The 12896-nt window shown below is 45.3% G+C and overlaps 1 protein-coding gene across 1 annotated transcript; it reads right to left on the reverse strand.

Annotated features, from left to right (window-relative positions):
• Nucleotides 1-1811: 1811 nt before the first annotated feature.
• Nucleotides 1812-12531, reverse strand: ccnt2b (cyclin T2b). Its single transcript, XM_089010978.1, has 9 exons — nt 12308-12531; nt 11712-11793; nt 11490-11618; nt 10568-10628; nt 9263-9325; nt 7921-7966; nt 5909-6072; nt 5766-5836; nt 1812-4547 (listed from the first exon to the last, which is right to left on the reverse strand). The coding sequence occupies exons 1-9, from the start codon at nt 12463-12465 to the stop codon at nt 3684-3686; spliced, it is 1638 nt and encodes a 545-aa protein (XP_088867104.1). The 5' UTR covers nt 12466-12531; the 3' UTR covers nt 1812-3683.
• Between the last annotated feature and the right edge of the window lie 365 nt (nt 12532-12896).

The following is a 12896-nucleotide window of genomic DNA, read 5'->3' on the forward strand; positions in this document are numbered from 1 at the left end:
CGGTCGCAAGTAGAGAGCGCCGCGTGTTTGCAAAAGCAAGTGCGGCGCTGGCGTCGCGTTTCGGCATTTGCGTGTGCTTGATTGAAAGCGGCACCAGCATCAAATCCCCTGCGCTGCCTCCAGCTTTTCATGTGACAGAACCTCGCTCAAATGGGTCATCGCTGCACCATCATTAGCTCAAATGTTCAAGACGGTCAATTATTGATGACTGGGGACCAGATATTTCATCGACTGCACGGGCCCAATCACTGTGAGCTTATTTTTGCTTTCCTTCATTTCTTTGTGTCCACTTACTTTTTAAATAACAGCTGCTGCTCTGGGCTTCCCGAAACAATTACAGACGCGGGATGTTTTTTTGGTTTCGGGATCAGGTTGACAAAGATATCTGACTACATTTTTTCAAAGGTATCTTCAATTCTCGTTTGACTCTTAGTTAGCATACTAGCTTCAACAACTTGATGTTCTCTGTTAAAATAATCCATTTCATTTCTAAGCGCCTTTCAAAACTCTCAAGATCACTTTACAGTCTGTGGGTGAGCAGCGGCAGCCACACGCGCCAGGGCTCACTCAACCCAGAAGCTAGTTAGCTAATAGCTAGTTAATATGTAGCTATCTAGATAGATAGCTATCTAAATAGCTACATAGGCGCTAAAAGCGAAGTTAGTTAGCTAATAGCTAGTTAATATGTAGCTATCTGCCTCGCTGGCTATCTAGATATAAACTAGCTTGGTGAACGCTGGCGCATTTGGCTGCCGCTGCTCACCCACAGAAAAAAACTTCTCCTGAGACTGTATATACGTGTCGAATGTTCAAACACAAGAAATGTGGTAGGGCTCTGTTCTTGTAGCCTGCCTTCCATAGTCATGAAAATAATTTTGAGTGCAAATATTTTGAGTGTTTTTGTTACTCCTTAGCGGCAAAAGTAACACTAAAATCTCGTTACCAATTATGCTATCGTCCGCCGTTTAAAATTTATGTTAAATGAATGACTAAAGAGGAAAAAAATATTTTTTGATGTATTTAGATATTTACTATCTATTTGCTATCTAGCTGGCTGGCTATCCAGCTAGCTATCAATGAACTATATCGCTATCTAGCTGGCTATCTATTCGCTATATAGCTATCTATTGGCTAGCCAGCTAGCTTCTATCTATTTGATTTACTTCCGGGTTGAGTGAACGCTGGCGCATGGGGCTGCCGCTGCTCACCCACAAAAAAAGATGTGACTGACTGTAACCTTGAGACTTTTGAAAGGCGCTTTGTAATGAAATGGATTATTATTATTATTGTTAGTGCTTAAATCTTGCATTGGGGTCAAGAGATGCCGCTTAAAAGACGCGTTAGTTTCTTTGTAATTGTTGATCCTTTGATTTGACGAAAGTTGCTGCTGTGCCGCCATGAAACAACTTTTTTTGTCAGAATGTGTTCAGTAGATGGATCACATCCAAATATTTGGAGTCGCAACGTGTGTAGAAAGGCACCTTGACTTCATGGCATCAAACACAAGCAGCCTGCCTTTCAAGGTGATTCAACACTGCTTCTAGCCCCCCCCTCCCCCGCAAAAAAAAATAATAAAAATAAACCAATCAAAAAAAAACATCGTGCAAAAGTGAGAAAATTGGTTTTGAAAGGACACAAACCACGAAGCCGAGACAATACTGCCATCTAGTGGATACAAGGCGACACGGCAAGAGACGTTCTGGCTTTACTGCAGTTAAAACGGACGACATTTCGACGTCACGATTGGCTGAAAGAAAAAAGCAGCTTTTGGCCACTTCGACAGTTTTCAAAGGCACTTCTAACTGAAAAAGTCGCTTTTAACACCTTTATTTGGGTTCCAATACACACATTGAAGAGAAGCGTCTGCTTTGCAAGGCATTCTTGACAACAATTGTAGGAAATGCGAAAGCGCAGTCCGCTTGACACCATCTCGGAACAGACGATGGCGCACCTCAGAGTACAATCAAAGGCCTCTTGCAATTTCCGTCAACCCACCGGAAATGCACTTTTCTTTTTTTGTCTTCAGATATCACATCAGCTTCGATGGTGGATCTCAACTGCCTGTGGAGCCCGTGGGCTACTTTTGAGGGATCTGAAGGGATAACGTCACTTGAAATAAACCCTAAAGTTAAAAAAGCGCAGCCTCACAAACGTTGATGAGGTGTCCAGTCTCCACACAAGCAGGCAGTAAAAGCCCAAATATTTGTTCTGAGCGTAAAAAAAGTTCATGACCTGAGATTTTTGGTGGAATATTTAAGAGGGGGGAGGGGGGATTACATAAATTAAACTGTGTAAACTTGTGATGGTCGCAACTATGCGGCTTGGCTTCCCTTTGTTTTGCAAAACTTCATCAAGGTAACATCCGACTTAGGAGCCGACCCGCTCGACACCCTGACCCTATTTTTAACATTTGAATTCTACGGCTGGCACCGCAACGTGCTAGCGAGCAGGCCGATAAGGCGGACGTCAATTTTGGCCAACCAGCCAGGCAGTATCTCACTCTCGCGCGGCGAGCGACCGAGTTTGCAAGTCATTTTAGCCTCCATTCAACATTTTAAATGGATTTCAACTTGACTTAGGACCGTTTGGTCGGAATGGAACTCGCTCGTAAGTCGGCCGTTACCTGTACGTGCACGTTAAAACCATAAAAAGCTCTTTTAAAACTTAACATCTTTGTTGCAACGTGGCGTGACGCACCAAGCTGTGACATCGGACAGCTCCAGTGCGGTCCATGAGAAATCCATAGAACTTAAAGGACAACCGACACCTTCGGACAAGTTGCTTCCATCATTTGTAAAATCACCTCAAATGACTTCTACTCAGCGTATTTGACAGAGATTCCGCCGCATGCAGCGAGATTTGACCTTTTAAGACTGGCGCTGAATAGTCATAAAGTCTTGTTTTCCAGTCGATGACGATGCCTAAGTGACGTCACGGAGGGAACGCCCCTGACCGACAAGGCGACACACAATGCATTTTGGGTACTTTCTTTCATCTGAAAACATCGTGTTGATAGCAAAATCAGAAGATCAATAACGCCACGGTGAATCGTTGTGTGTCGCAGCCAATTGCGGTAACACGCATAAAGAAGCTGTAAATTGACACACGTTGCCAGTGGACAAATCAGCTAATTTCCAACAGAGCGTGTGCGCCATCTTGTGTATTTTCTGGCCGCTACACTGGAGTGCAGGCGGCTCCAATTGAGATGGAAGGACTTCTTCAATCGATTGCAAACATTTATGCTTTCCTCTTCACAACTATTTGAATCATATTCATAACACGACCGAATCTGAACTCTGTGAAGCCATTGTTTTGATTCTGGAGCAAGGCAGTGTGTGACCAATAGTGACATCACGAACAAGGGGGCGGGACTTTCTGAATCTCCGCAGTTCCGAGCTCATTTTGTGGCACTTTTGGGACACTTTTAAGTCATTTGACTCAAAATATCAGCCTGTGCGGTTTGGCTATTTTAGATGCTATAAAAGGTTTTTCTGATGTCAGTGAGGAAACCAAAAAAAAATGGTGTGGGTTGTCCTTTAAGATTGAACATCTCCTCGTCGCCACGCGTTAAGCTGTGACATCGGACAGCTCTCGTGCAGCCGATGAGAAAGAAATCCCGATAACTTAAGACAAATCGAATGTTTCCCCCAAAAAGTCTATTGGATGCGATCAACGCCGGAGGGTTATAAGTTCATTCCTTGGGCACTTAGTAAAGAGTCCAGCATGTCGAAAGTGTCTTTGTAGTCGGCGTGTTGTCCGTTGGGAACGCCGTCGTGGCCGCGATGTTCCGTCATTCTCTGGCCGCCGTCCGCCGAGTGGGCGGAGCCGACGGCCGCCTTGGAGCTCCTGGCGCTCTTGGACGAGCGGTGGCGGTGATTGTGGGCGGCGTCGGGGTGGGGCCTCTTTCGGGCCGCCGGGAGGTCGCCGGGAGGTCGCTGGGAGGCGTCCGCTCGGCAATTGGCGTGTTTGGGGTGGCGGGATAGGGCGGGGTGCTCCTTGTGCTTGTCTTTGCCCTGATCCGAGCCGCCGTGGCGCTCCGATGACACTTTGATGCGCATTTTCAGCTCGTCGTCGCCGGCCGAGCCGTTCTCGGTCAAGGTGGCGGGCGCCCGGGTCTTCCTGGAGCTGGATTTGTCACGCCGGCCGTCCGCCGGCACCGTCTGACAGCGTTTCTTGTGATGGTGCGAGGCGGCGGTAGGCGGCGCGTACGCGTCCTCTTTGATGCCGTTTTGCAGCGCCAGCTCCGCCGCGTGTTTCTCTCGGTACTTTTCCAGAGTCAAAACTTTCTGCGGCCGCACCAACGGCGCCGCGTCGACGGCGAGCTGCTGCGGTTTGTGTTTCAACACAGTCAAATCCGAATGAGGGGGCTGCGGGAACGGCTCGCCCAGAGACCCGTAGGAGGCGTAGGAGGCCGCCATCGCCATCTCCGCCGAGGTGGAAGGGAAGAAGGAGCCGGCGACGCCGGGAAGGCTGTCCAACGACGCCCCCTGGAAGGCAGCGTCCACGGCGGGACCTTCCGTCTTTGGCTTCTTGGCAGCTTGGATGGCCTACAAGCAACAGGATGCTTCAATGCCACCTTTCGGAAATCAGCCGTGCATCTGCGACATTTCAAAAGGGGGCCCAATTCCAAATGTGGAGGGGCCCCATTGAACCAGATTGCCCAAGTACAGTGATACCTCGGCTTACAAACATTAAATTGACCAGAATATTATCTTGCATACAAACTACTTTTCGGTAAACATACGAAGCGCCACAATGGCTGGCGGACTAGTTTTCGGCGGAAGAACACCAAACCGAACGGCCGAACAGCACCACCGTGGCTGCCGGACTGTTATCGAGTGGAGCACTTTTGCTATTATGGGACAAAAAAAGACCCCACCACAGGCTAGTGTTAAGACGAAGAATACACTAAAGAAAATTCCAGCCGAGCAGAAGGAGATCATCGAAAACACAAACGACTACGTGTCGCTACATGCGGCCAAGGGTGTTTCTATGTTGTCTAAGCAAGATTAACGAAAAGCAGCTAGCGGGGGACAGTGTGAGTGAGGGTATTATCGCCAAGAAAGCTACATCAACGACCATCACAAAGGTCAATAAAACTCCAGTGCGAGACAAATAAAGGCAAATCCAATTCAATCCAAAACGACTTTATTATACACTACAGTTTATTTCATTAATTACAATACAATAGCACATGTATTATACATAAAATAAGGCATATTTGTGTAGTTTTCAGCATTATTTAGTAGAAACATCTGTTTTATGGGGTCCTGGGAACAGATTATGCTCATGTTTAATGGTTTCTTATGTGAAATAAATGTTTGGCAGACGAACTTTTGGCATTACACACACTTTCTGGGAACCAATTAAGTTGCTAAGTCGAGGTATCACTGTACCATATTTACCAATCGCGCGTTTTGAATGAATTTTGACATGCTGTGCTATCATCCTGAACTCTATCTTTTGTTTTTTTTTCCCTCACTTCAACCTTTTTTTGTTTTGTTTTTGCATGACTACACTACGTCACTTTACATACGACACGAATCTCACTTTACATTCAGAAATGACATGCATCGTCTGTCGTCAATTGTCTGTCTTTTTTGAGCCACATTGGACGCCGGGTCCGAGAGGACATTCATTTCATCTGTGCTGTATGTCACGCATATTAGCATATTTGACAAGAAAGCTGACTTGGACTTTTTTGGAAAGCGCCATTTTGATGAATCAAGCATAACCCGGGGATAACGGGGATGATGAAAACGTACCCTCCAGTTCCGTATCCTCTTCAGCCTGCTGGGTGTCCTCTCCAGGATCTGAAGAAACTCATGGGTGAGCTCTGCAAACACAAACGGCGGCTTCAGGGACCGTGGCCCGGACGCGCCTTTCAGAAAGCGGCGGGCGCCCTCACCGTCCAGCAGCTGCAGCGTGACGGTGCGGTCGACGTACTCCCACCAGTGCTTGCCGTCGGTGGACACGGGGATCTCCCAGTTGGACCACTTGCAGGCCAGGTGGATGCAGACGCAGGCGACCACGGTGGGCCGATATTGCAGGCAGAATGTGGTGAGGTGCAAACTGCCGGAGGGGAAAACACAACAGGGGGACAATGGGCAAAGGTCAGCTGAGCGCTTTTCAGTAAAAAAAAAAAACAACGCACATTAATTTAAAGCATCACCATTCAAAAAGTGTCCACCGATCACAACACTTCAGTTTGGCATAAACAGTCGACAAGCACTTTGTCCAGCTCCAACGTTAGGCATTCGGACCAAACAAATGTTGACAAAAGGTGCAGTTTGGAAAAATACACCAGCAAAATTTTTGTTCGCTGACAAAGCTTTTCGGATGAGGATCGAAACATCCCACACCTTCAAAGAAGTACAGATGACGACTGAAGAAACCTTTTCATGGAAAAATATCCAACTTTGAAAAATTGGGAAAGGGGAGGGCGACTGTATACAAGGAAGCAAACTGTAGTGTTGGATGGAAAAAAATGGCTTCATTCGGATGACACAAACAAGTAAGAGACATGGACGTCATATTGCTCGCAGATTGAAGTGACGTTGCTAAATGTAAGCACCTTTGCGCGCTTCAATTCAGACAAGTTCAAAGATGTTTTACAATGTTGTCTTTTGTACGTCCATTTGTTGGACCGTGACTCGGGGATGTGGGAAGGATAGAAAGGGAGACTCCAATAGCCGCCATCCCAAACGTCTTGTAAGCCAAATATCACATTTGGGAAATGGAGCCGAGAACTCATTTGGGGAAACGCTTGGGAAGTCCCAACAACAAAAAAATGTGGATGACTAAATTCTCTCTGTAAGCCATATTCAGTGTGAAGCGGAGCTCAGCATTTAGGTCATTCAGAACCTGCAGATTCACCCGTTCTTTTTTACTTTGCTTGGAAAACAAAAAGATGTATTAGAGTTTTTCCCAAATGTTTGTACTACCACCACGCCTAAGTTGTGAGACGCATAATTTGATATTAACTCATTCACTGCCATTCGCAAATATATTCGGGAATTTGTTCAGGTTTTGTTTATTCGTGTTTGGGTGCCGATAAATGCTTGCCAGACCTCTGGCATTGTTTTTCCTTTTACACAAGGAGGCAGCATTTCCCCTTTTATCCATATCAGCGCTTTGTTCCAGCTGTTGTTAAAGCGCTATATAAACCAATATGGATGAATTGTAATTTATTTTGAACACCTGCCCCCATTAACTTGATGACATTAACTTTTTTTTTTTAACTATCCGGGTGACTGGACTCGTACGACACGAGAGCCTTGAGTCTTCTGCTTGGTGTTTGTCTTCAGATGAAAACTATAGAAGGCCATTGTAGTGAGACTATCGATGAAAAGGTTTCTTCAGCCGCCATCTGTACTTCTTTCGAGTTGTCGGACGTTTCGCTTCTCATGCGTAAAGCTTCGTCAGCGAACTAAGAAGTTCGCCGACAAAAGAAGTACAGATGACGGGCGAAGAAACCTTCGATTCTTCGATGGACCGCTGCTGTACGACTGAGACCCTACGCAGACGTAGCGAGACTATGAAGGGCAAAATCCGCCAAGATCCACAAAGGCTCTTTGCCTCGGCCACATTGAGTTTGCAGTGCAGTTCGGTGCGTCTATGCTCCCTCACTTGGAGTTCGCTCAAAAAGTCTACTCAGGCTACCATCTGAGTGTTTTGGACCTATGCACTGCGTACCAAACGACCGTGAGAGGTAAAGGACAGCACTACATTCCGCGCTATGCATTCAACCCGTCTGTGCCAAAGCCCTCGTACAATGCGCTGCATACAAACAGCCTGGCACGGTTCTGGATTTGCCAGGGTCCAGGTGCACGCAGGGGTGATGGACACAGGTAAGCGTCCTGCAAGGACATGGAGCGATAGTGTGCCGTTAAAGTGCAATAATGGGAACAGGATAATAACCTGTTGGTAGCCATGAAATAGGAAGTCTGTGCCAAATCCTTGCTTGCTGTAAAAGGAAGGAGAAAGTTGGTTTTAGAAGCCAGTTAACGGGTCGCTACAACACAGTCATGGTTTTTTGGGGGGGTGTCACGGTTTCACGTTCTGAAGGATCCTTCATGCTGGTCACGTTTGGTCGGCCGTGCAAATGACTCTGCTTGCGCTTGCCAATGCTACCGTGGGCCAGAGCAGCAAAACAGGCTACGGTTGCTTCAACTTGAGCTCGAAAGTCAAAAACACAGAGAGCGGGCGGTCGTGGAAAATGTCAGCCCCATACCTGCCAACTTCCAGAACCAGAAAAGCTGAGCAATACGCCAGCCGTTGTCCAGCACGCGCAGTAAGCGTTCTGCATTTTTTATCATTTCAAATAATGTACGGCGTACTACAGCGTCTATACAGGAATTGTCATCATTCATACGAGCAGCTATTTGCCAAGGTTGACAGGTGTGAAACTCAAACTCTCGTCATTTTCGCCGTTTCTTGAGCAAAGTCAAACTCCTGGAAATGCTTGGGAGTATCCCTCACGAAACGACTGTCATTTTCTTTGACTTTTCACACTTTTTGTTGATTTTTGCTCTGGCACATGCCATTCCACGACAATGATCAAACCGACGCCTTGAGTCTCAATTCCAGGAATGAGCTGTCTGTCACTCTGGATTCCGGGAAAGGCCCGTAGCACGCACATTTCGTCTAAAGGAAGCTAACAGCTAGCACTGTCACGATGGCTTGTTCTCGTGTTCTGAGTACAGTACTTCCTATTTTGGATTGTTTTTATTGGAAAGTGTCATTTTCATTATTAACCCATAACCCGGGATGGGATCATGCAAACTGTAGTTTTTACGGCAAAACCGGAGTAGTTGGCAGGTATGGAGCCCCGTACCCACAATTGAAAAAAGTTTTTCTGAACCTTTTTGCACCCTTTTAGCAAGAAAATAAAGACAGTGGATTCAAGATGCCTTTTTTGTTTGGAATAATTCAGTCGGGACTTAATGCACACACTTTGGTTGGACCATCAGGCCCATTGAAATCTTTTGTTTTCATTTTACGCGGTCCAGACCAAGGGGGGTCTGACCACTTATTGCAAACGCAGCTGTGAGACTAACACCAGTTCTACAAAAAAGGTGTGCAAAAGAGATTTTAAGAACCAGTGACACCCCTGATAACTTTTAAGTGACAATTCATGCAATTGTTGAAGACAAACTTCGTTCCCAAATTGCACCTGCACTCAGAAAAAAAATGACCTTGATAAGACTCTGTCCGTCATTTGCACAAAAAACAAACCATACATACACAAAGACAAATTTACCTCGTACAAGCTGGGAACACCTCACAACGTCAGTATGTGGATGATCTATAGTTATTTCAAAACCTGTAAACAAGGCAGTGAATGGAAAGCCATTAAAACATGTAAGGAATCAAGCATGACTTCTGTGTTGCCAAACTAGGACTGGTCGCCAAATCTTGTTGATATCCAGATAGAAGCATTCAACATTTCAAGATCAAAAACGTCAAGGTGAACTTTGTGTGCCAGCTCAGGTCAACCTGCCACATACAGTGATACCTCGGCTTACCAACGCCTTAACTAACAAACATTTTTCCTTACGAACATTAAATTCGAGGGAATATAATCTTGGCATACAAACTACTTTTCGGGAAACACACGGAGCACCACAATGGCTGGCGGACTAGTTTTCGGCAAAAGAACACCAAACCACAGGGTCAAACCGCGCCACCGTGGCCGCTGGACTACTTTTCCATACACCCTTTCTCTGAGTGCATACGCGGCATGTTATCGAGTGGAGTACATTTTGTGACCGAAAAAGACCCCACAGCAGGCTAGTGTTCAGCCAAAAGAAAATGACGGTCGAGCAGAAGAAGGAGATCATCTGAAAAAACGAACGAGGTGTGCATTTGCGTGACTTAGCGTCCCAGTACCAGTATGCTAAGTCGACCATTGCTATGTGTGGCCAAGGGTGTTTCTGTGTTGTCTAAGCAACGGTCTCAGGCAATAGAAGAGGTTGAAAAACTTCTGTTGATTTGGATTAACGGAAAGCAGCTAGCAGGGGACAGTATGAGTGAGGGTATTATCACCGAGAAAGCATAGCAACTTCACCCGGAAATCATCAACAGGCAACTACATCAACGACCATCACAAAGGTCAATAAAACGACTTTATTATTATATAGTAGTTTGTTTCTTAAAATTACAATACAATAGCACATTAATTATACATAAAATAAGGTATACTTTGTGTAGTGTGGTTTTAAGGCTTATTTAGTAGAAATGTATGTTTTATGGGGACCTAGAACGGATTATTCTCATTTTAATGGTTTCTTATGGGAAATAAATGTTCGGAAGAGGAACTTTTTGCTTACACACTGCCATTCACGTCGGCGCCATGTTGGAAATGAGCGATAGGAAGAAAGTGTATATACAGAACAGATAGTGTTTTACAACAAGGCTTTTGCCATATTTATAATATCAGATGTACCAAGGGCTCAATTCGCAGTGTTTGATATAAAAATATGATACGCGCCTGACGGTTCAAGTCAAGTGAATAAGCGAGTCTCTATTTCATCTGAGCGAACGTCTCTGACAACTCTGCACTCACCCAGTGTTTGCAGGACGATGGTTTCCAGTATTCCAAGCTCTTGCGACTGCTGATGGAATGCCTGGAAAACAGCAAGCAATCAGACTACGCATCTTCTTAAGGTTGTATTGTCGCCGTCTATTGTAACGAATCATAACTTGCCCTCGATGCAATGGTCTTCACGCTGTGGGAATATTGATTCTATGACGTAACTACAGTGACCTCCATTGAACACGAGGGACACATTACAGACAAACCTACAGTCGATGAACAACCTTTTTGAAAATACACATGATTTAGGGCATTCCAACGTATTAGTAGTAGTAGTAGTGCCAATCACCATGGCGTGGGAGACCATCAGATTTTTCAGAGGTCACAAAAACCTCTTGCTGGTAGTAGTTTTACTCAACAATGGGTCATGTGTGCTTATTTTCAACTTTTTGTCACTTCTGCCTTAAGTTTACCGTGAAGAAGGCAAGTAGATGACTTCATCATTGGATGTATTTTCACCCCGGAATGCTATATAAAAAAAATCGAAACTGGGTCCCCAAGCAACGGCTAATAGAAATAACCAGCACCGTTACCTCATCGAGAATAGACGGAATAGAAGTTAGCATATTTAAAAGTTGCATGCCGAACCACAAAAAATTGCAGTTGTTGCATACTGTTGAAAAATTGAGATGGGGACACATTCACAATGTAAATGTCTCCACTGCGAGACTAATAAAGGCAAATCCAATCCAATTGATCAGAAATCATTTTTGACTGGTTTGATGAGCGATCAGTTGGTGATCTAGTGATGAATCTATGCACCTCTACATTCAGCCTTTCTCCAGCAACCACGAAGGCTTGCCTTCAAAATGTTTATGCGGTGTCTGAATTAGCTGAATTCCTTTTCACGAAAACATCCAAACGCAGCACACAAAGCAGATGCCGTACTCACATTGCTTTTAGTGTCGAGGGCAGGCTCTTGGGGATTTATGCAGGCATGCGCTATTTTAATAACATGTTCCAGTTTCCTTGGTTGCTCTTCAACTTTAGCAGCTAGAAACAACGTTGTTTGTGAGATTATCTAGGATGAAAACAATGCAACTCAGTCAATGTCATGAAACATACACTAAGTAGCTTGTCTTCACAAAAGCAACTCTCAGTACGCAGTACTTACATTTCTGTGGAACTTTGTGAAAGAGTGAATCATATAAAATCTGTGCATGTATACTATTGCGGTGTTGATAATGAGTTGAGAGCTAGGTGCGAAGTTAAGGTTGGTCGTCTTCAAACAAAACGCTTACAAAGACACGCGTTAGGTGCTGTACGTTGAATCCTGCGGTTTGCACGTGTACACGGAAACAAAAAGACACTAAAACACTTCCAATTGAAATGTGGCAAACGGAAAAGGGTTGCACTTCACTAAAAGAGATGATTAATTAAGTGACTCGTGATCTGATTTGACGGCGATTACAACTTCGCTGTTTTAAGCTAACAATGAAAAGCTAAACTAGCGTGAAGGCCCGGGCGCCTACGGCAAAATGGGGGTTTGTAGACTTGGGGATATTGTGGGTATTTAACGAGGACATCCTTTCTAAACCACCCATAAAATGGAGGATGGCTCCCTTATGTGCATATGGCGATAGACGGGAAGGAACAATAACGCCATACTAAGAGTTTGAGAAGCTAATGCTAAGCAAAGATGGGCAGTTCTCAGGAGGGACTAGCGGCTAGCCTGTGCTAGCCTGTGCTAGCCTCTGGATCAAAGGATACACGTTGAGCCTCTGGCCGATGTCTTGGATGAGATTAGCGGCTTGTTGTCGGTAAGAAAGTTCCCGGTCAGCCTCGATCCCGCAACGTCGAGACGGCGTGTTTTCTAGCTGTTCCCGGGTGAAGAGCCATTTGCTTGAGGGTCCCCGGTGCACCGCCATGACGCTCCCACGGCCAAGCCCGAGCGACCGGGTAGCATCGGGAGGCAGCGAGCCGAGCGAGGTGACTCCAGCACCGGAACAACGTCAACAAAGGCCCAAGCGGCTTCGAAACCGGTTAGCCTCGAAATTTACAGCGCCCTCTTACGTACCGGTGGTGCAAACGGACATTTTAAAATACACGGACTGTAATAATATTATACGTTTCGTATTATACACGTTTTTTCATCATTTTGAGTCGTGTACGCCGTATAGCAATTTTTATATGATAAAAAAACTGCGGTTATCGAGTCTTTGTCGATGAAGCATGATATGCGCATGCGCATCACATTGTTTTCGTTTGAATCTGTATTTCCGTTTCCGTATTTGAAGTATGAATACTCGATCATATGTATATACGTATTTTTCATCGCTGCGTACAATCGATTATGAAA

Source organism: Hippocampus bargibanti, linkage group LG01 (genome assembly GCF_051943395.1).
Source record: "Hippocampus bargibanti isolate YZ-2025 linkage group LG01, ASM5194339v1, whole genome shotgun sequence".
NCBI classification, from domain to species: domain Eukaryota; kingdom Metazoa; phylum Chordata; class Actinopteri; order Syngnathiformes; family Syngnathidae; genus Hippocampus; species Hippocampus bargibanti.

Excerpts from the sequence above, each read along its gene's own strand:
- ccnt2b (XM_089010978.1), bottom strand. The coding sequence starts at position 12,465 with ATGGCGGTGCACCGGGGACCCTCAAGCAAATGGCTCTTCACCCGGGAA. Across the intron at positions 11,794-12,307 it reads ATCGGCCAGAGGCTCAACGT|CTCTCAACTCATTATCAACA; the intron begins GTATCCTTTGAT and ends CTTCGCACCTAG. Across the intron at positions 4,548-5,765 it reads AGAGGATACGGAACTGGAGG|GCCATCCAAGCTGCCAAGAA; the intron begins GTACGTTTTCAT and ends TGTTGCTTGTAG.